The 24,401-nt window shown below is 35.1% G+C and overlaps 1 protein-coding gene across 1 annotated transcript; it reads right to left on the reverse strand.

Annotated features, from left to right (window-relative positions):
- Positions 1–726: 726 nt before the first annotated feature.
- Positions 727–16,237, reverse strand: LOC127804102 (uncharacterized). The gene is made up of 5 exons (XM_052340834.1): positions 16,072–16,237; positions 15,885–15,937; positions 1,460–1,636; positions 1,268–1,357; positions 727–1,174 (listed from the first exon to the last, which is right to left on the reverse strand). The coding sequence occupies exons 1-5, from the start codon at positions 16,129–16,131 to the stop codon at positions 1,006–1,008; spliced, it is 549 nt and encodes a 182-aa protein (XP_052196794.1). The 5' UTR covers positions 16,132–16,237; the 3' UTR covers positions 727–1,005.
- Positions 16,238–24,401: the final 8,164 nt, after the last annotated feature.

The raw sequence follows: 24,401 nt of genomic DNA on the forward strand, positions 1-24,401 counted from the left end.
GAGACCATTAATGGCCTAGACCAAGCCAACTTATCAAATGGAATATTCCCTTGCTCATCATAAAAAGAAGGATTACATCCCCATAGATTTCTATACATTTGCTTTATATGTATATATATATATATATATATATATTTACACTCAAAAATAATGACTGCGGATTCTAGTTTATAAAAAACCAAGTAGAAATCCTAGACTTTGACTCTGAACCATCATATTTTAACCCACATGACGCCTGCACGAATGTTGGTTCCCATGCTTGACGATTGTGAAAATGGCTTACGAGATATTGGGCTGCCTACGTTCGGGCGTTGGTTTAAATGGTTGAAGCTGAATATATATACTTGCATATCTCCGTTTCTGTTGACACTAAGCCATCTGTGTAAACTTCCAACATTACCATTTTGTGGAACTTACTACTGAGGATAGAATAAGGCGAAAATCAAGAATAGGAGGAAAGGTGTACGAATGAAGACACAAAACGCAAAATGCAATTGACCTGCTCGTTGGCTTACCTAATTTCTCACAAGAAAAGGATCGACCAAGGATGTACGCCCTGGCGAGCCTGGAAAATTTTCTACCTAGAGCTGGCCAAGTTCGGTGAAAGATTCAGTTGTATTATCATCATTCATGTATCATTAAGGTCCAAAATGCAAAATTTTGCCAATTAAATAAAAGGGCATTGTTTATAGAATTAATTAAAAGAAGATATTCCACGCCATCAAGGAATGCAATGCATTCTACGCCATATAAATAATCTTACACATTTGTTGTAGTGACAGTACAAAAAGGAACACCGACGCAAATAAGCAAGCCATATGCCGAACAGTTGACAGATACAGGCTCCCCTAGTTGATCATCCATAAAATTGTGCTACCGGAGACCAGGAGAAACAAGAGGCAAAGGGGGAAAAAAAAAACCAAGATGAAGACAGAGAAAAGTCAAAAAGAAGAAAAGAATATCCAGCAGATTCGGGATTCGCCAAAATACCTATGGATTAATCTATCATTTTTTACTTAACAAGCCAGAACCAGAAAGCAGGCGTAGAGCTTGATTGGAGTTGTTCAAGACAGAGGATGACCTTGGAACCTGCATTTTCCTTTTTTTTAAAAACTCCAAGGAGCTCTGCAGGCATGGAGCAGGTGGTATATCCTTCAAAATAACAGGTTCGACCCTGTGCAAGCACAATTAACAGAAAGTTAATTACTCCAAAAGCTGTTTTTAAAATGTTTATTTAGCCATCACCAAAAAAGCAGTAATTCCTCACCTAGAATATTTAGTTCTTTTCCTTTTTGACTTGGTCTTTTCCTCAGTCTTCTTTTCTTTCTCTTCCTCAGAGTCTGATAAAAAAACTTGCCTGTATATGAATGTTTATTCTTAATCAAGACAATTATTTTTCCTTTTTTTTTGGGGGGGGGGGGGGGGGGTTTGGAGTGGAGAGAGAGTGAGAGGTACATACTTTTCCCGAGCTGCAAGCACTTTGACAATGTCATTTGGTAGCATCCCCCTATTGTCATGAGGTTCTTGGTTCGTTTCAATTTCTACCGCCTCTTGGACAACTTCTTCACTTTGTGGTTTTCTTGGTGTTTTCTTTTGAGCCCATTGTCTTCGGCGCTCTTTCCCTTCACGAACTACCCTGCAAAGAGAAAAGGTCAGAAATAAAACTATTAGCAAAGAGTAACACAAGCAGAAAAGTGTGAAATGTAGTCGTGGAAAACATCACTAGTCAGAAGCAGTATAATATATTTAACAGCTAATCCTTCCTTCCACGAACTCTTTCAAATTATTATGGTTTCAAATCACTTCAACACCTAGGTTGTGTAAGCCTAGCTACTGAAGAGGTGGTTTGCTTTAGAACTTGACTCATGGGCAAGAGAATTGATTCTGTTAAATATGCTAGTATGTATGCTAATTGTCGAAGGAAGGCTCCATTTGTTTCAACTATTTTATGGTTCTTCGGATGACAAAAAAATATGGAAAATATTTTTATAACAAAAAATTTTTACCTCAGAAGGGTGGAAACTGACTTACCAATTCAATTTCTGTACGGTGGTGTTTGAATAGGGTAATTTAACCCTATCATTTAGACTTTGAAATTCCAAATTCATTGTAGGATGATCTTTTGTTGAAAGCATTTGGACTTGCACCGAACTCCAGAGTGAATTTAAAATCATATACATAGGTGCCATTCCAAATTCCAATGACATCATTTGAAATCCCTCTATCCAAATGCAACCTAAGTTATTTTCCTATTCACATCAAAAGTAATAAACTATTTTTCCATCAAAACATCTTTACGTGTTCATACACACATATACATACATGTACACATACAAAAATACATTAATATACATATACATACATACATACATATATATGCAAAAATATACATGCAAATACATATATACACATCTATACATAGATATGTATTTGTGAATAGATGTGTAGATATAGCTAATATTTGGAAAATATATTTCATTCTGTCAAATAATAGAAAATAACCTTTTGGAATACATTTTTCATGCAAACAAGCACTAAAAATAAGATAAAAGGTAAATTTTTGGGTAAAATATTTTCATATGTAAATTATTTTCCAATGGAAAACATTTTAAGTTGAAACAAATGGAGCCGAAAATAAATTGAAAGTTCTCAGCAGGTTGTAACCTTAAGTTGCAAAGATGACCTCTTCATCAAACTCTAATAAGTGTCCTAGTCCCCCTCATTAGACAATCTTAAATATCAACGTTAGAAACAGTCCAAAACTCCTAGTCCCAGAAATTAAATTCTAATTCTCACTAAACATGGCCTTCTATTATTTTCTGTAAACAAAATTCCAATCGAAATATGGTGCACATTGTTTCTATACCAAGAACAGTCTCTATAAGAATGCCTAATCAGTATTCCCTTCTTGCATCTTTGGCGTCAATGCAGATATGTACTAAGAGCCAGTGTTTTGAAAAGCACTAGGCACACTTAAGTGCAGAAGGCCTACAAAGCTTATGTGCAAAGAGCACGCCTAAGCAAAGTGAAGGTCATATAAATAAAATAAAGAGTATAAACTTTTATAAGCATAAAAATATAAACTATTGACAAGCAATCATTAAAAAAAAACTAAATAAGAATGAAAGCTGCAAATTTAACAAAAGATGAGATATCAATTTTCTTTTATATTTTATACCAGTTTACAAGTTCATGCAACCATATCAAAAACACATAAGGAACATAAAAAGGATACAATCTAGTTAGTTCATGTTCTTGATGGAATTTGGAAGACAAACTAGCTGAAATCTTGGTTGAGAGGATCTGAATATGCAAAGGCTTCTTTTTTTTATTTTTTATTTTGGTGAGTCTTCTTTTGTTTTTAGTAAAAGTTTGGCGCAAAAACCCATTCTATTTCGTTAACATGATTTGATCAAATAGAAGAAAAAGGAAAAAAAATTCATCCTTAATTAACAATAATTTCCAATTAATCAACCCCTAATTTATAGCAATCCACAATCAATCAATCTCTAATTTACAACAACAACAAAAACAACATATCCAGCATTTATCCCACTATGTGGGGTCGGCTACATGAATTCTAGATTTCCATGTATTTCTGTCTTTTGTCATATCTTCATTTAGATCCATACACTTCATATCAAATTTTAATGTCTCTCCCAAAATCTTCTTGGGTCTGCCTCTACCTCTTTTTTTGACTAATTGTTCCATTTCATCAACTCTCCTCACAAGAGTGTCTCTTGGTCTCCTTCTCACATGACCAAACCATCTTAATCTATTATCTCTCATCTTCTCCTCGATTGGAACTACTCCTACCTTATTACGAATAACTTCATTTCTAATTTTATCTTTTCTGGTATGGCCGCACATCCATCTTAACATTCTCATCTCCGCTACACTTGTCTTTTGCTCATGCTGGTATTTGACTACTCAACATTCTGAGTCATATAACAAGACTGGTCTTATAGCTGTCCTATAGAATTTTTCTTTTAGTTTTAATGGAATATCACATAACACCCCCGATACATTTCTCCATTTTAGCCAACCTGCCTTAATTTTATGTGTGACATCCTCGTGAATTGATCCATTTTTTTGAATCATTGATCCCAAATATCGAAAATGGTCTTTTCTTTGTAAGATTTGGTCCTCCAATTTTATTATAACATCCTCCACTCTTGCATTCTTACTAAATTTACATTCCATATATTATGTTCTCTTTCTACTTAATTTAAATCCCTTAGATTCTAAATTGTTTCTCTACAACTCAAGTTTAGTGTTCACTCATTCTTTTGTTTCATCCACCAACACTATGTCGTCTGCAAATAGCATACACCATGGCACCTCTGTCTGGATATCTTTAGTGAGTTCACCCATTACTAAGGCAAATAAGTATGGACTTAGTGCACAACCTTGATGCAGTCCTATTGTAATTTTAAACGGTTCAGTGTCCCCTCAGCATGTTCTGACCCTTGTCTCTGCACTGTGATACATGTTCTTAAGGGCTTGTATATAGGCTATTTGGACTCCTTTCTTTTCTAAAACCCTTCATAATACTTCTCTAGGGACCCTATCATAGGCCTTTTCTAGATCTATAAACACCATATGTAAGTCCTTTTGATGATCTCGATACCTTTCCATTAGGCGCCTCAGTAGGTATATAGCTTCCATTGTTGACCTACCAGGTATGAAACCAAACTGATTTTCCGATACCTCTAATTTACAACAATTAGGAATAAATTAGAAACCCCTAATTACATGTTTCATTCAATATTTTTTGCTTGGTAAATACAATTGAGTCTTTTTCTTCATTTTTTTTTAACAAATGTATACATAATTTTATGTAACTTTCTAAGATCTGATAATAGTTTTTTTGGGTAAGGATTCCATATAAATAGTCACACTATTAAAAAATTTAAACAAATCTAAACATTTATATTGTTTGATAAAAAAAACTCAAGTGTATTTTGAAGCACACTTTTTTGCGCTTTGAACCTCAGGTAAAAGCAACTTAAGCGCACTTTAATCATGCTCAGCTAACGTCACTAAGCTTCACACACACACACAAAAAAAAAGTCCCAAGCATGTTGCGCTTCTTGCTTTGCACTTAAAGCGTGCTTACACGCACTTTTTAAACACTGCTATGAGCACATTTGGCTTAGTTTAAATCATATGCGCTTATTTGTTACGTTGTTAAAGTGTTTAGAATAAGAACTTATTTGATGATGGTAATTTGGATATTTACTTAGTCAACACCATCTTATTTAGATGTAGCTTTATAAGCTACCAAAAAATTAAGCTATAGGGTACCAGCTTACCAGATAAGTTGTTGGATAGCTTATAACCTCTTCATGATTTGCCAAACAGGTAGAAGAAATTTTCAAGCTCTTAAGCTACCTTTGACCAAAATTTAAGCTAAGTCAAACACTCTAGGAAAACACATGCACACACACTGCAGTTGCATACAAGCAATAACCTAAAACAATCACATATCTGCCCTTCACATAAAAAAACATATCAATCCTTAATCCTACTGCATAGGATAGGGTTACATGAATTCCAGATTTCAAAATATTTCTATCTATGACTTTATTTTCTAAAAGGACTTTATAACTCATGTCATGCCTACAAGTCTCATAGTAAGTTTTTTTTGGTCTTCCCCCACCTCTTTTGCTAAAGACTCATTCTATTCACTCTCCTCACAGGAACATCTATTGGTCTTCTTCTTACATGACCAAATCATCTTCTTTCATATCTCGTGCAATTTATCTTCAATAGGAGTTAGTCCAACATTATTATGAAAAATCTCATTTTTTATTTTATCTTCTTTTTTTCCCTTGTATAACAATACATCCATGCTAGAATCCCCATCACCATTACGCTCACATTTTGCACATGTTAGTATTTATTGTCCCTAACATTCTGAGCCATATAATTCATTAATGGAGGCTAGGAATTCAAGTTATGAAAACCTCTCTACAAAGACAAGGTAAGGTTGTGTACAAAAGAGATTTTTCCCTCAAAATTGTCAATACCATTAGTAGTTGTTAGGACCCTAGGTTTAGAGGGTTTCTAGTAGGCAATCATGGAAGAAGAAAGAAAGAGAGAGATGAGAGAAATTAGGGAGAAAACAAAGAGAAAAATAAAGGGAAACAAAGAATGGTTAGAGAGAAAGTGAGAGAACTTGAAATCAATTCATTCATAATGTCTTGGTACAAAGTGATATAGTCTTATATATGGCTATCCATAGTAGTTAATTGGTTACATTGTAACAGATTCTACTAATAACTTATTACAGTTACAGTAGTTTGTTACAACTACTGTAATTGTAATAATTACTTAACTGTTGCAGGTTGTAGCATCTTCACTATTGGCATAAGTTGTTCACTAAGACCACTTATAAAACTCAAAACAAAATATGCTTCTGAAAGAGAGGGGTTGGTAATGGTCATTAGTGATTTAAGTTCTTCAAATTTAGTTTAATATTCCAAAATCGTTCTAACATGTCTCAACTTATTAAATTCTTCTATAACATCAGTCAATTTCTATAACCAAACCTTTCACAAAAATCCTCCACAAAATTTGTCCCTTGAAATCAAATCCATCCTTGAAACCAAGCATCTGCAACATCATTCAAATAGGCAGACACTAAAGTAATTCTCTGCTGATCTAGAATGTTATACAAGGTAAAGAGCTTTTGACATCGCCTAATCCACCACCTAGGGTTTTGAAAGTCAAACATTGGTATGTCTAGCTTTGGCAATGGAAAATAAGGCTGATTAGATGCAGCTTGTACTTCTTGCCTTCTTTCTACAGCTCGTTAAACTATATTTTCTCCAATTACAGCAGTGTCACGACCCTAGGGTTAGTATTGTAATTGGGAAGGGAACTGACCTTGTAAACAGTTAGGGTCGAACTAAAGAAGCAGTTGGTTAATAGGCGAGAAGGGGCGATTGTATAAACAGCTGTTAAAGTAGTTAGAAGTGTTGTTGATTTGGCTAGAGGTTTTATATACAGGAACCTATGGCATTATGAGAGGGATTGATTGAATGAATGATCAATTCCTCTCCCTTTGATTCTCTCTCTCTCTTTGTAACTTTCTATCTCTCTCCCTCTATCTTGTTCTTGCAATTACTGAAATCGGCCAGCCCTAATTCAAGGGCGTGACAAAGTGGTATCAGAGCCAACATTCTTGGTTGTGGTGGTGATTCCGACAATTCAGGTGACAGAATCCAACAGCGAACCCAGAGTTCAACGGGTTTAATTTGGGCCGATCTTGAATTCTAGTGGTCGCAACTTGAAGACAAAGAAGAGGAAGTCCACGGGGGTGAATTTCGGCCTAGAATCAAAAGCGGGTGACTAAGCGAGATCGACCCAAACCACTCCCGACTCGTCTGATTGAGATCAACCCAGGATCAATTGGGTTGTAGGGTTTGATTTTGATTGAAGCATAGAGCATGTGTGGCAACGATTACAATTTGAGGTCAGTGATCAGGTAAGGAAAAGGTGTTGGCTTCAACGATTGCAGAATCACAAGCGATCTCAATTGGGGCTAGGAATAGTTGTTCTAACGCAGACTGAGAAGAACAATCAATTGTGGGAGCCAACGTGATTGAGGGTCAAGGAGAAATGGCAGAAAGTACAAGATTGAGGTAATTGGAGATTTGATTGGAGGCAGTGGAATTCGGGATGTCCAGTACCCAAGATACCATGCGCTAAACTTAGGAGGATTTGGTGAAATGGAAGGATGCAGGCTACAATGGAGAAGCAACGAGAAGCTATCGAAAGATGCTAAGAAACGGTGACGCAGTAAGGGTAAAGGATTGACAATATGTTAACCCTATTATCCTCTCTGCCCCAATTACAGTTGTCCCGCAAAGACAACCATCTGATCCGATTTTGTTGTATTAGGGCAATCAATTAAGAACGCAAGGGATCCTCGAAAAAGAAGATCAGCCTGCAATCCAAGAAGATCAGATGAGGAATCCGCAACAATGGACTCATGCCCATGTCCCAATGCCAAGGTTAGAGATTTCAATGTTTGAGGGGAAGAAACCACGATGGTAGAAAATGAGGTGCAAGGTTCTTCCAATTCTACCGGATCTCCAAAGATCAGAAGATCAACCTAGCAACTGCCTATTTGAATGAAGTGGTAGATTCTTGGTATCAAGGGTGGGTCCAAGATGAAGGGTTGCAAAGGGGTTGGACAGATTTCTCGAAAGGGCTATGTGAGCGCTATGGGGAAAAGAATATGGTAGATGTTGTAGAAGAATTCAGTAAATTGAGGCAAGAAGAGATTGTAGTGGAATACCAAGCCTGATTTGAGGAATTGAGGTCCACGGTGTGCACTGTGCAGCCAGGGCTTACTGAACAATACTTGGTATCTAGCTTCATCAACGACTTGAAGGAGAAATTGTAGAGGAGACAATTAGGGTTATGCTTTAGGTGTGGGGACAAATAGAGCCCCGACTATCAATGTAAGAGGCAACTGATGTATATGGAGGGTTATGATGGGGAAGAAGAAGAAGATGTTTCCCATGAGGAAATAGGTTAATGCTGGGTGATCCTCGAGGAGGAATCACAGCTACTGTCTATACAGACTGAAGTATTTGAGGGAAAGGTTGAAGCAGCAACGAAACAGGCAGAGGCAAATGCTGGTACACTTCTTGGTATCAAGAAGAAGAGAATAAGGTAACAAGTATTGAAGGTAGAGATTGGTTGAACCATAGCTGTCGCTGTCAATTCTTGGGGACAAGGATTGTTTGAACAGGTAGGGATTGTCACGACCCTAGGGTCAGTATTGTAATTGGGAAGGGAACTAACCTTGTAAACCTTTAGGGTCTTAACTAAAGAAGCAATTGGTTAATAGGCAAGAAGGGGTGATTGTATAAACAACTATTCGTTAGGCTATTAAAGTAGTTAGAAGTGTTGTTGATTTGACTAGAGGTTCTATATACAGGAACCTACGACATTATGAGAGGGTATCGATTGAATGAATGATCAATTCCTCTCCCTTTGATTCTCTCTCTCTCTCGTTTTATCTCTCCCTTTATCTCGTTCTTGCAATTACTGAAATCGATCATCCCTAATTCAAGGGTGTGACAAACAGGTTCAATTTCAAACTCCAAAGAACCAGCTATCCAAGGAACTGCTCCATCACAGGTTCAATTTCAAACTCCAAAGAACCAGCTATCCAAGGAACTGTTCCATTTCCTTGGATAATTGGATCAGTTTGTTCCTTAGAAGGAAAATCATTTGGAAGACTCACCTGAGGTAATTTGGAGAACATAAGCATGAAGTCGTCCAATCTTCTTGCTAATCCATCCATGGAAGTCTCAAATTTCCCGTCCAATGCAAGGATCTCATCATGATTTCAGTTGGATCTAGATTCCAACAAATCTACTTGAGCTTGGAGATCAGAAACAGTCGCATTAACTTGTTGCAACTGTGCCTCGAACTACTTCATCCGAGTTTCGTCAGCTATGGCAATTTTTCAACAGACATTGAATTGATGGCCTAGGACTTGCTCTGACACCAAATTGTAAGGACCCTAGGTTTCAAATCTAGGGTTTCCAGTTGACAATCGTGGAAGAAAAAAGAAAAAGAGAGATGTGGAAGAAATTAGGGAGAAAATATAGAGAAAATTTGAGAGAAACAAAGAATGGTTAGAGAGAAAATAAGAGAACTTGAAATCAATTCATTCATAATGTTTTTGTACAAAGTGGCATAGCCTTATATATGGCTATCCACAATAATTAATTGGTTAAATTGTAACATATTCTACTAACAACTTATTACAGTTGCAGTTGTTCGTTATAAGTATTGTAACCGTAATAATTGTAGTTGAAACAACTATAACTGCTTTCTGCTATTTCCTATCTTCTAATTCTGCTAATCATGATAGTAGTATGCTACAATACGGGGAACCATTTTTCATAGTTTCTTATAATAAATTAAATTATAAAACATATGTATAATTATAATAATTTTTTTTATACAAAATATCATTATACAAATATATAAAACCGTCATTATTCTCAAGACTATCCCAAACAAACATTTTGGATTGGAACATAACAATAACATTATTAACCCGAAAAAAACATACATCATAAGAAGAAAAATGGAATAATTATAAATCATGACCACTATAGGCCCCTTTCTTACTAGGCCCCACCATAACAATGTTACATGGACTTGGGTATGGGTGTTGGATATGGGTATGTATCCAGAGGATATGACATAGGTTATATTGATGCAAATATGAGATTCATTGGCAAAATATGAAATATGTGATATATATGAGATTTATTAATAAATATATGGAATATGTTTATATTCACTTACTTTCTTTAATATTCAATTACAAATTTACAATTCTTTAGTTTTGGTCATTTCTCTTAATAAAAAAAGTAGTTAACTCAACGCCTTAAGATGTGAAAAAAATATATTAATTAATTAAAGTAAAGAAAATATATTAATAGAATGTGAAGAGTTACAAGTCATAATATGAATACAATTATTGCAGCAGTTCAACTGTACAAGACTAAAGATTGTACTGTAGCTATTGCCTATTGTTAAGTCCCAATGAAAATTTGTCCAGCTGTTCTACTGTTCATTATTTTCTTCTACCGATATCAATGGGAAATTACACAACCAATTAAAAGTATTTACATATATTTAAACTGTAAGAAAAGTCTTGCGAAAGATATATACAACATTACAAACCCTAAAGAAGAGAAGTAGAAGGAGCAGCAACACTCACCTCTTCATCTGCATCTCCATCTGTCCGTCTCTATCACAAGCTGGAGCAACAAAACTCAAGTATGTATTTTTCCTTCAAACTTTATATGAATCATTTAAATAAGAAATCCAGATCTGGGTTCCCGTAATCCAGATGAATCCAGATCTTTGTTCACTCAAAACCAGATCTGGGTTTTTCTTTGAGATTAGGAGGATGGAGCCAGCTGTGTCCGACTTGATATAGCTGGCTCCGACACATATCTCATGTGTGTACCAGTGTCATGTCGTGTCAACACCGGTACAACACCTGAAGCTGCTGAGTCCATGGACATAGCACCACAGTATACAATATGGGAACGATTTGAACCACTGCATTCATCATAAACAACTCCACCAATGAGAACCAAGTATTGGAACACCACAATCCAATCCAAACATCAACTTCATATCTCCACCATTTACTTAATTTCAGAAAACACAAACAAAGTATTTTCTCACAATAGATGTTAAAGGCGCGCCTAGGCGTAAGGCACCAATTTGGCGCTTAGACTGGGCCAAGGCGACATGTTTTCTGGGAGGCCCTCGCCTTGCACGGCGAGGCGCGGGGCATGACCTAGGTTTAATTTAAAACCTAGGCAGCCCAAGTTTTAAATAAAACCTTCAAGCTAGATGCCAAAACACTCCCATCTTCCTCCAACGTCACTCCCATCTTCTCCCTCTCCTTCCGACCTTTAAGCCAACCGCTAGAAACACCTTGGGAGCCGCCGGAAACACCCTCCTCAAGCTGTCCAGTCGTCGGAAACTCCCATCTTCTCTAGCGTCAGCCGCCGATCGGCCCGATCTTCCTCTCCATGTTGCTGTCAAGTCGCGCCCGCCTCTTCTCTTCCTCTCCTCTCTTCTCTTCTCCTTTGCTCACGCTCTTCTCCTCACTTATTCTCCTCTGCTCGTAGCTCATGGCTCACGCTCTTCTCCTCTCTTCTCCTATGCTCGTAGCTCATGGCTCACACTCTTCTTCTCTGCTTGCAACTCACGACTCACACTCTTTTCCTCTCTTCCTCTCCTCTCTTCTCCTCTGCTCTTCAAGTTGTCAAGCAGCCTGCCGCCCACTAAAACTAGCTGCCATTCTCGGTTCCAGCCTCCCCTCTTCTCGATTCCAGCATGCTCTCATGAGTTCTTTACTTGTTTTATTTGATTATTTCTTGCCTACTTGCTTAATTTCTCTTGCTGGTTGCTGCTCTCTCTTTATACGGTTGTTGTTTTCTTGTTGATTGGAGAATTTTGTGGAAGAAGAAACTGTGTTGCAGTAGCCCAGTTAATGTCATCGACAACTTCCAAAACTGACCCAACATGGAATTACTTTGAAGCTGATCCTAATGACAAAAATACCACCACATGTAAATTTTGTCGTAAAGTAACGACAGGTGGCATATTTCGGGCGAAACATCATCTTGTGGGTGGTTTTAGGAATACTAAAACTTGTCCAAAATGTCCTCCATTAGTAAAACAAGAGATTGGAGAGTACATGCAAAAGAAGAAGAATGATAGGGATGAGTGAAATATGACACCGTTAGATGATGATTTTTAATTTGATGAAGGGTATGATGATGATGAGGAGCCACCAGGCCCGCCACAAAGTAGAAAAAGACCCCATGTATCTATCGGAAGTGGAAGTGATACTGGTAGTGTTAAAGGGTCAACACAAAAGGGTCAACTTGATGTTTTTCATAAAGACCCAGAAGTTACTGTGTTGAAAAGCAAGAGCAAAGGAAGGCAAACAAGGTTGGGTGAGAATGATTTTTTAAAAGAAGGGTTAAGAGCTCGAGTTTGTAGAAGCTTTGCACGATGGATGTATGATGCAGGCATTCCATTCAATGCAGTGACATATGATAGTTTTAAAGTCTTTATAGAAGCAGTTGGTTAGTATGGTCCGAGTGTGAAGCAGCCTAATTACCATGAAGTCAGGGTTCCCCTTCTCAAACAAGAGGTGGAAGCCACTCGTACAATGATGAAAGATCACGAAGATGCATGGGCCAAATATGGATGTTCAACCTTTTAGTCAATTCTCCTAAAGGAAGTATGTTTTTGGAGTCTGTTGATGGTTCCAACTATTCAAAGACTGGGCAAAAGATGTTTCAATTATTAAGAAAATGTGTGGAAAAGATTAGAATAAGAAATGTGGTGTAAGTAGTCACTAATAGTGCTTAAAACAATGTTTTAGCAAGTATGAAATTCATTTTTGCAATTTGTATTATGTTTATAAATAGAACAATTTGAATATTCATTAGATATTTATTATTTACTAATATCTTGTTAATTTCACTCTAAATAATAACATAAAGATTTTTGGAGGCAAAATATCCTACGTTGTTTTGGACACCGTGTGCAGCGCACTACTTGTATTTAATGTTGGAAGATATTTTCAAGTTGCCTAATATGAAGAAGACATTTGAGAGACCTATTATGGTGAATAGCTACATCTATACTCATTCGGGTCTAGTAACATGCTTAGAAGGTTTACTGACAAGAAAGAGTTGTTCAAGCCTACAAAAACACGATTTGCAACTGTCTTTATCACTTTGGGCAGGATGCATAGTTTGAAAAGCAACCTTAGAAGGATGTTTACCTCCGAGGAGTGGATGACAAGCAAGTGGGTAAACAAAGCGAGGCCTAAAAAGGTTGTAGAAGTGATTTTGATGCCTTTATTTTGGAACAATGTTGTATATGCTTTAAAGGTGGCCGGTCAATTGGTGCATGTCCCGCGCTTAGTGGATGGTGAGAAGAAGCCGGCTATGGGATACATATATGAGGCCATGGATAGGGCCAAAGAAGCGATTGCTAACTCTTTTAATGGGGATGAAAAGAAATATGCACCCATTTTTCAGATCATTGATAATCGATGGGATATTTAGTTTCATTGCCCCCTACACACTGCTGGTTGGTACTTGAATCCATAATATTTCTACAAGGTTGAACGTATAGATCCAGAGATCATGACTGGCTTATATGAATGCATTAGAAAGTTAAATCCAAATGTTAAGGTTCAACACCAAATTAATGCTAAGCTTTCAATGTATAACAAGGCAGATGGGTTCTTTAGAAACTATATGGCTATTAGAAAGAGAGCTGAGAAATCACCAGGTATACACACACACACATATATATATTACATTATATATATAATCATTCTAGATAATAGATAATAATTAACCCATGAATTTTATTGGACAACTGAATGGTGGGTATGGAATGTTAACACCCACATTGCAAAATTTTGCAATTAAAATTCTTAGCTTGACTTGTAGTACATTTGGGTGTGAACGTAATTGGAGTGTGTTTGAAAATGTAAGTGCATTGTACATATAGCACTTACAATTTTTATTAGTAGTTAGTTTGTTTCGTGTAACTTATTCTTAGTATGTTTTTGCATAAATTGTTGCAGCTTCATACTAAACGGAGAAACAACCTTGATCAACTTTGTTTAAACGACTTGGTGTTTGTGAAATACAATAGAGCATTGAGGCGCCGTTATCAAATGTGTGATACCATTGACCCTGTCATATTGACCCACATTGATGAAAGCAATGAATGGTTGACTGGAAAGCTTGATGAGGAGAATGATAGCAATGATGAAACTATTTTTCCAGATGACGTTGGGGATGGGTTGACAAGGAGTAATGTCGTTGCAGCTGCAGGAGTTGGAGAGCCTAGTTATCGATTTAGAATTAAACAAACTCAATCACAATCGAGTTCAACTTCGGCTTCGACTTCAAAGCAGCGAGTAACTCGGGAGATTGAAGAGGAGGAAAGTGAGACAGAGACCGAAGATGATGAAGACTTGAAAAAGGGAGAAGAATTGGGAGAGGAAGAAGAAGATGAAGGGGTGATTGAAGGGGATGATAAAGATATTGACCTTGATGTTGATGATCTTCTTGATGGTGATTGATTAAAACTTCTTTATTGATTATGGATTTATAGTGTTTATGTGTTTGTTTAGAACTTTGCATGATAATTGGTACTTGTTTGAGTTTGAGACTTTGAGATTGATGATGTTTTAGTTTAGAATTTGCATGATGAATGAATCAACTTTAATGTTGTTAGTTTAGAATTTGAAGATGATGAATTCTGAATGATATGCATGTGTTATTATTGATAATTTGATAGTTGTTTATGATTTTACAAGATTTTGAGTTTTTTTTCTAAAAAGTGCGCCTCGTCTCGTGTGCCTCACGCCTCAGGCTCCAAGACCCTTTGCGCCTCGATGCACCTATCGCCTTTCAGAACTATGTTTCTCACCGTCCAATACTCTTGACAAGAAGCACAAAGGTAGATCATCACCACCATCAAATTAGATTTCCTTAACCCACACATGTCTGACTGAGCTAATATACATCCATTTACTTGATTTCTTCCAAAATCTTTGAATTCACTTGGAGAGAGAGAGAGAGGTGCACATTTAGCTAGTAGTTGAGTGGTAACATGTAAGCTTTCTTATTAGGCTTTTGATCTTGTTTATCTAATTTCTCTGTGGAATTTTTAGTTTATTGTCAATTGGAACAAATCATTTGGTGGTGAGATTTTCTGGTTATCGTTGGCTGAACAAATCCATCTGATGGTGGGATTTTGTGGGATATCAATTTGTTCTTGACTAGAGAAATCCATTTGGCAAATACTAGCAATATGTCGATATTGATCAATACTGAATAGCATATTAACTGAAAAAAAGTAGCCAACATTTAGTATTGAATTTCATCTGATACGAAACAGGATTACAACTATGCTTCCCCCAATCCTCACAATGTAGGGAGCCCCTTTTACGTTTGAGACCCCAAAAATTGAGTCCAGAAAATACCAATAACATAGATTCACTTGGCTAAAGAATAATGAAAAACAATAAAGACTATACCTCATAAGTAACGAGCTACAATACCCAAGGCCATAGCTATCCAGATGTTATTTTAGGTGCATAAGCACAAAATTGCCTGTATTTCAACAGGATTTCCCCTAAATTAACTAAAACAAAATAGCTGACATTTAGTATCGAATCCGTGGCTATCATACGATGCGAAATTCCCAAACGAGGTACAGTGAATGCCTTGCGATCTGTAGTCTACGAAGCCTGAAAAGGGAAGAGATATAAAGCATACCTAGCCTTGTTTTCCATCTGAACTTTCCTTATCTCTGCATCTTGCTCGAGTCCCTGCGATTAAATATGTCGAATTCGTATCCAGAGTAATGAACGAAGTTGGGATCAATTTCAAACCCAATTGAATACTTAAAATTGATTTCGATTTAAAAGAAATAAAAATGGGGGAGGAGAGACCGAAAGGGAACCTGCTCCGATGTGAATTCTTCGGGAGCGTCGGAGTCGCTGTCTTCTTCTCTTCCCGACATCGCTTTCTGCAACACCCTTATCTCTTCCCTCACTCTAAAAGAAAGCGGAGGTTTTAAGGTTAGGGTTTTGCATCTTTTTCCCTAGCGGAGGGATACAATAATAATAGTTATACATACGCCTTATTTGGTTGGTTTTAAAATGGCTAATATTCACTCACGGAGCCGGTTTAAAGAGGCAAAATAGAGATTAGTTAAATTTGAGATTAACTTATCTCATAAATATATATGAAATAAAATTATCCTATTCAGTATTCACCCCTTTAAGATAAATTAATTCCAAGACACTTTAAATTCTCTTAAATGAATGAAAATGTCCCTAAATTTAAAAACTTTATGCTCTTCTCTCTCCCCATTAATGCAACTCATTTTCCGTTTTTCTTTTTTCCTTTTAAATTTCATTAATACAACCCATTTTCGCTTTGCCATTTTCTTTATTTTTTTTTCAGTTTTTAGAATTTGATATAAATATAATATGTCTATACTCAAATATAAAATAAGTACCTGCATTTATTATCACTTTACAATTCAATCAAATAGTTTAAAATATTTGGACCATAATCAATCAAGAAATTATATTTACAACTTAATTAACATAATTGGCACATAATAGAAACGTTAGACCATCATTAATCAAATAATTTTACAACAAAGAGACAAGGAAGGTGTATATAGAGAGAGGGAAATGGTAATTGGAAGTGTGTATTGCTAAAAGGTATAGAGGGGGGAGGAGGCGGATGATTGGTAATCTGCCATTTTCATGGTTTAATGGGCAGATAAGGAAGATGAAGATAAAAGAATGAAAAAGAAGCAAAGAGAGAGACTGAGAGAGAACAACCAGACAAACCAAAACCTTAGCTAATGCTCCTGCAAACTAAGAGATTAGGTTTTCCTTTTCTGAAAGTGTTTTATATTATAATAAAGACTAGGAGGGATTGAAGCAAAAAGTTGGAATTTTAAGAAAATGAAAAGAGTTTAAATCATCACCTTTACATGTGTTTATATGAAATTTGATGATTAGATTATCCATTAATGAAATAATGGAAATTTTAAGAAAATGAATTGAGCCAAATGTTTAGGCAAATCATTTGACAATCGCTTAGTGTTCTTAAATAAAAAATAAAAAAAATAATATACTTTTTGGCTGCCTCATCATAAACGGTAACAACTCTAATTTGAGTATTTTATATTTTTAATTGTTGTGTTATAAATCATTGCAACAAAATTTTTAAAGCGAGATCTTTAAGATAAAGATCCTTGAAGCGAAACCTTAAGGCAAAAATTATCGTGCGTGAGATTCTTAAGGCAAAAATCCTTAAGACAAAAATCTTTGTAGTGAAATCCTTAATTCAAAATTCTTGTGGTGAAATCTTTAAGGTGAGATTCTTAAGACGAGATCCTTAAGAAAAAAATCATTGATGTAAGATCCTTGTAGATAAATCTTTAAGGTGAGATCCTTGAGACAAACATCTTTAAGACGAAACCTTTGAGGTTAGGGAGATTCCCTTTAAGCCCATCCCAATTAGACTAAGAACAATTGTTTTGGTGCTCACTGCGTGCATGTTCATCCCAAATATTTGGTAAATAATACTATAAATAACCTTAGCCTCGACGAAAAATGTTTCTCTTTATATTCGTTAATTACATTATTTATTTAATGCATTATTTTCTCACACGTACTAATTTGAGCATTAAAGAGCATATATGGGTGATGAATCTCTGTGTGCCTTCTAACATGTTATTGTGAGCACAGTTGTACTCTGAACACACAAAAGGCTACTCCCAAAAAGATTAACCCGCTACTGAAAATACTCCTGAGGGCTTATTTTAGACCTCGATCAAATGATCAAAGACTAGAGCTACCTGACACATACTTCCACAAGCAGACACTTGCCGGCTGTTCGTCTCGCTCTACTATTGCTCCAACGTTTCGTCTTATAAATTTTAATTGTTGTATTTTTTACAATAACATTAACAGATAGGTCAATAAAGAGAGATTTTATGTTGAGCCCAATCCACCAAATCTACTCGTGGACTGGGCTAATAAAGACATGCCACGTGTCCTGTGACAGGTGCGCCTCTTCTCATCCTTTGCTTCCCTCTCCCCAGTGTTTCTCTCTCTCTCTCTCGCTCTTGCTCTAAAAAGGCACAAGTACTTGATAAAACATGAAGAGATGTGAGGAAAAAATATGAATAAAATATTATGTTATTATTATATTAATAAAATATTTATTCAAAACTCTTATTATAATTAAATATGTGTTATTGAAAGTTTGATATTATATTCACTTTTTAATATTTTTTATATTCTCAACTTCTAATAATTTAAAACGTAACAAAACCTCATACAATTAAAATTCTATATTTTTTAATTAATCTAACAATCAAAATCTTACATTAATTTTTAACCGCAACGTTCAAAATCTTACATATACAATTGAAATCCTGCATTTTTAATTAATTCAATAATTAAAATATTATTTATTAATTAATATAATAATAGCATAAGATTTTATTCTTCATATTTTTCGAATACTTGTAGAGTTTTTTTTTTACAACTTGAGAGTGGAAAGGGGACGGGACCATTGAATGGGGTTATATTTGCTGCATGAGAGAGAGTGAGAAAAAAAGAAACATCTCCTACCATAAGATATATGATGTGCCCGTATTGGCCAATCAAAAAAAATTAAGAAAGAGAAAAGCAATGCAAAGGTACACTTATTACGAGACATGTGATGTGTTTTTTTTTGTCTAAAAGGTAAAATCGCTCACCCTAGACGTCTCCCACATCCGACCCAATAGGACGTGAGAGGAGGTTAATCATGGTGACCCAGTCGGACGCAGTAACTAAACCCGAGCTCACCGCGTACAAGGAGCCCCCCTCACTTTGGAGAGAGGTACCCCACATTGTCGCTTGCGAGACTCGATCCTTGGTCTTGGTCCAAAATTCACCACGAAAAGCACTTTGTACCCCTCTTCTTGACCAACTGAGCTGTCCATGCGGGCATGATGCACCTTTTTTAAGTTAGTCTATGAGTGGACCTAATAGATTGAGTTTTGCATAAAATCTCTCGATCAATAATGGATGAATTGGGAACCAAAGAGCAAATCCATATATTTAGGCAAATCATTTAAGTGTTCTTAAATAAAAAAGAAAAAAAAATATATTTTTTGATTGTTTCATCATAAGCCATAACAAACTCTAAAGACGTGTTTGATAGTCATTTTTTTTTATGGAAAAGTTAAATTTTTCACCCAATTTTCAACTTATACATTGTTTGATAGTCATTCTTTTCTAGGGAAATCATTTTCTTTGCAATGGTCACGTGAGGGCATTTTTCTTCAAATTAAAGAAATCAAATTTCTTGGGAGAAGAGATGGAATTTTTCAGGGAATTAGAAAATGCAGTTGAACCGCTGGGATGAGCGAGGGCTGGCGGGGGGATGATTATTTAATAAAAATAAATATATGTATAACATATGTATAAAAAGTGAATATGTTAAAAATTTAATAATTAATAAATATAAATATATAAAAAGTGAATATGTCAAAAATTATATATAAATTATTTCTTTGGAAAACAAAAAAAATTAATTTTGTAGTTTCATTTTTTGAGAAAATAATTTAATTAATTTAAAATATATTATTATTTTAATTTTTTTTACAAGATTTAATATTTTTTAATACATTTTCATCATTGAATTCCATGGAAAATGTATCATTTTTCATGAAAAATAATGCCCATCAAACACGAAATACCAAGAAAATAATCAAATTTTATGAAAAATATTACCAATCAAACACTAAAAGATGGAAAATAACATCATTTTTCAGGTAAAAAATTATATCAATCAAATAGCTTAAACTTTCAATTTTTAGGAATTTATTTTTCCTGTAATTTAATTTCCTAAAATTTAATTTTTTTCTATTCAAATTTCACTATTACAATCAAAGGCGCCCTAATTTTGTCTTAATTTTTAATAGACAGGTCAATAAGAGATATTTTATGTTGAACCAGTTCACCAAGCCTACTTTTATGTTGAACCAGTCCACCAAGCCTACTTGTGGATCGGGCCAATAAAGGCATGCCACATGTCCTGTGGCAGGTGCACCCCTTCTCCCGCCACCCCCTCTCTATCTCTCTCTCTCTCTCTAAAAAGGCACAAGTAGTAGAAAAAACATGGAGAAATGTGAGGAAAAAAATAAAAAATAAAATCTTATGTTATTATTATATTAATAAAATATTTATTCAAAACTCTTATTACAATTAAATATGTTTACTAAAAATTTGATATTATATTCACTTTCTAATATTTTTTATATTCTCAACTTCAAATAATTTAAAATGTAACGAAACATTATACAATTGAAATTCTATATTTTTAATTAATTCAATAATTAAAATCTTATATTTTTAATCACAGCGTTCAAAATATTACTCATGCAATCAAAATCTTGCATATACAATTGAAATTATGCATTTTAATTAATCCAATAATTAAAATATTATTTATTAATATAATAATAGCATAAGATTTTATTCTTCATATTTTTACAACTTGGGGGGGGGGGGGGGGGGGGACTATTGAATGAGGTTATAATTGACGCATGAGAGAGAAAGGAAGGAAAAGAAGAAGCACGTCTCTCATAGGACATATAATGTGCTCCTATTGGCTAATGAGAAAAAAATCGAGGAAGGGAAAAGCAATGGAAGAGTATGCCTATCATAGGACACGTGATGCGCCTTTACTGAGCTGGTCCACGAGTGGGCCCGATAGACCATGTTTGACAAAAAAAATCTCTTGATCAATAATAGATGAATTGGGAAGTAACCCAGTATACCATTATTCTTCTTCTTTGAAAAAGTCAAAACCTAAATTAACATCACAAGATTAGCAGGAAGTTGAATAAATAATTACACAAAAACTCACTCCACGTAACAAGACTGGAACATGGGGCAAAATTTACAAATATTTATGGTATAGCTCGATGTTGGTTCAAGAATCACATAAAATTACAAATGAATAGGATATAGAGAACCGGGCAGGGGCAGGGGCAGGGCTGATCTAAAAGGGAAAAATGGGTTTGTTCTTCTAGGGTCAAATTTTGTGTTCATCCAGATCCAGTCCAGATGAAGCTTTCTGCTTACTTAAAATAGGCCAAAAAATATAAAACTTCTAGACGAGCGTTTAGGTCAATTTACGCGTGTGCCTGTGGCTGTGTGAAATTCAATTTAAAGTAATCACTGCATGAAAAATCTTCAATTGTTGGTTGCCATGTTCTCCCCTATCACTTCGTTCCCCTCAATAATAATCAATTGATGAGAGGAATATTCTTGACTTCATAATTACTTTAATACTCAGAGCATGTAATCATTGACAATAGTGTCACGTGTCCACTAAAAAGAGTACAATTTTGTTCATCTCCTTTAATGGGATGAACATCACACTCACACTTTTTGTGAGGGTGAAAAAAGTAACGGAACGACATGCAATGAGATAATTACCGTTTCGTTGCTTTTTCACCCTCACACTTGTGTGAGGGTGATGTTCACCCCGTTAAAGAGGGTGAACAAAATTGCACTCCACTAAAAAGGCACTTTACCGACGTTATCTTGCTTGGGTCTAGGAGGGACACGGGATAGATATATATCACCACACTAGTTGGCCTGTGACTTGGCAAGGAGTTCTCCAAGTTCTTCAAGATCAAGCATCCCGTCGAAGATCATGTAGACAATGAGCTATCTCGAACTCTTTGAAAAAAGTTACGATTATGAAATTCTTATCAATAAGACTCAAGGAAAAACGGGATAGAGATCCGAAAAATCTCTCCAGGATCCTTATCTCAACATGAGAATAAAAGAAAGAGAAAAAAATAAGGTAAAAGATCGAATTTTTAATTTCTCATGCATAAGAAGTAATTATGAGATTCTGAATTCGGTAATTTGACTTGATCGTTGGAAATAAATTAAGGGAGTGAGTCCCTATCTCCATTACATGTATTTTGATAGAGGCAAAAGAGGGTGATCGGCCACAATATCATCACCAACCATCACAAAATATTTGCAATTAGGTGTTATTTAAAATTAAAATAAAAAAGAAAAGGATATAACCTCTCCTCGGCCATTGATTTGAAGTTTGTTAACTGTTCAACTGGTGCATGCATAAAAAAGAAACAAAATGCCACGGCATTTACCAATCACCAATCGGGAATTACTTTAAGAATAATGTTATTTGTATGATATTTATATTAATATTTATTAATTAATTATTAATATATTTTTTATTTAAATAAAAAATATATTAATAATTAATTAATAAGGTAGCTAAATGTGAAAATAGTATTATTTGGGTATGTAAACGTTGATTTTGGAATTAATTATGTTAGTCAAAGAGGGGCACGGTTTACGAGTTCGATAATAATGCCTTATCTATTGGGCAAAAATCTAAGCACAGACGTCATCTTCACCCCGCCCGGACAAGTCAAACAATTCTGCTTTGTCCGGCCCCATTGGCTTTGGATCAACTGAACGTCTCCCTTCCATTTGAAAATGTCATCTTCACCACGTTGTTTCCTTGACCGTCGAATTGATAATAATAAAATTAACATTTCCATCAAGCGTGCTGCAATTAAATAAATCCCCCTGTTTGCGATCAGCGCCAACCGAGCGGATCGTTGCTGCTGCCTGGCCCCTACCCCCCAACCCACACACACGCACACGCCAACGCCATCGTCATCGTCAACAGGGAAAAAAGTTCAGTCGGAGTCGTTGAACCACCGCCCACGGAATGCAAACTGAATTCACTCTCACTTGTCATTTGTTTTTTTCTTTTTATCTTTAAATAAGACTAACCACTTAAAACATATAAAATCAGTTAAAACTTAAAAAAAAAAAAATCCTAAATTCACCCATCTCACTAACTTCTATTAAATTACAAATATAGTAAATTACTTTCGATTTCTTAGTTCGTGAGACAGACAGGGAGGAGAGCTGCATTAACTAATGGGGGGTGGCAAAGAGTGGAATGACATTGACGCCCCATGCATGTGCTGCCTGTCTGCCAAATTCAAAAGGGATGTAGAAATGGATGGTTGCGTGAATTTTCTTCAGACTTTTCCAACTTCCAAACCGTGTCCCTCTTCTCCTCTTGCTTCATCCTCCTACGAAATTATTGTTATTTCCAGCCTACACTCATATCTATCATAACAATATTAGTAATTTCATTTATTATTAAATTTATAATAGATTTTTTTATTACTTCAAGACGGCCTTTTAAAATTTTAGTCTAGCTTGGTTTTATTATATACTAGTGGTGTTGGTGCAAGTAAAAAAAAAAAATTCAAATGAAGACTCATTAGATAGTGTTCGGTAATATTAATTTTTTTTAAGTAAAATTAAAGTGAAGATTAGTATTAGCATAGTGATAATATTATTGTTTCCAGGCTGAAATATCTTGAGTTGAAATTACACCTTATTTTGAGTCTCTGATTCCAACCTCATAGCCCAATAATTATTTTGATTGAGCACTGAGCATTTGTTTTCCAAGTCTAAAGATAAGTGAGCTGATAATGGATTAAATAATTCTTAGAAGATATTTATTAAAATATCTTAAACATTCAAGGTGATAACTGCTGTTAAATTAGAACATAATATTTTCAAATATTGTAGTCATTATTTTAATTTTCTCATTTTTTTAACATACGTTGAATTTGTGATTTTTTTATTTATTAAGAATTTTGTGTAACTTGTGTATTTGTATTATTATTATTATTATTATTACACCCTTCAAAAGTGATGTAGCATATGATACCATAGCAAGGCTCTTTTTTCCTATTTTGATAATATAATAATAAAATTGTGTGACTCTGCAAATTTTTGATATTTGCCAAACAATTCCGAGAAGAGAAAGAGACGGGAGTCATGATTCAAAAGGTAAAAGACAAAATTACCCTCAGGCCCAGTGCTTATTAGCATTTATTTGGACTAATACGTCAGCCAATAAAGCTGGCTTATTGGCAAGTGGCTCATATTCCCTTTGAAAAGTAGAAGTCCAACTATACCATACCCGGAAAAATGTGAGCTTTTGGTTTAATTCATTAACTATTTCGGAAATAAATTTTTGCATGTATTTAATATTTTTTTATTATAAATGTTTACTTTAAGGGTTAATTTATTGTATATAAATTTGTATATAGTTGTTTAATACATAGGATTTGTAAACTATATTAGTTAGGGTGTGTTTGATAGCATGAAAAATGTACGAAAAATGTTC

The sequence above is a fragment of the Diospyros lotus genome, chromosome 6 (genome assembly GCF_014633365.1).
Source record: "Diospyros lotus cultivar Yz01 chromosome 6, ASM1463336v1, whole genome shotgun sequence".
In the NCBI taxonomy this organism is placed as follows: Eukaryota; Viridiplantae; Streptophyta; class Magnoliopsida; order Ericales; family Ebenaceae; genus Diospyros; species Diospyros lotus.

Coding starts and splice junctions, on each gene's coding strand:
- LOC127804102 (XM_052340834.1), bottom strand. CDS start 16,131: ATGTCGGGAAGAGAAGAAGACAGCGACTCCGACGCTCCCGAAGAATTC. Junction 1,637..15,884: donor CAGATGGAAAACAAGGCTAG/GTATGCTTTATA, acceptor TTCTCTTTGCAG/GGTAGTTCGTGAAGGGAAAG. Junction 1,175..1,267: donor AAAAGAACTAAATATTCTAG/GTGAGGAATTAC, acceptor GTGCTTGCACAG/GGTCGAACCTGTTATTTTGA.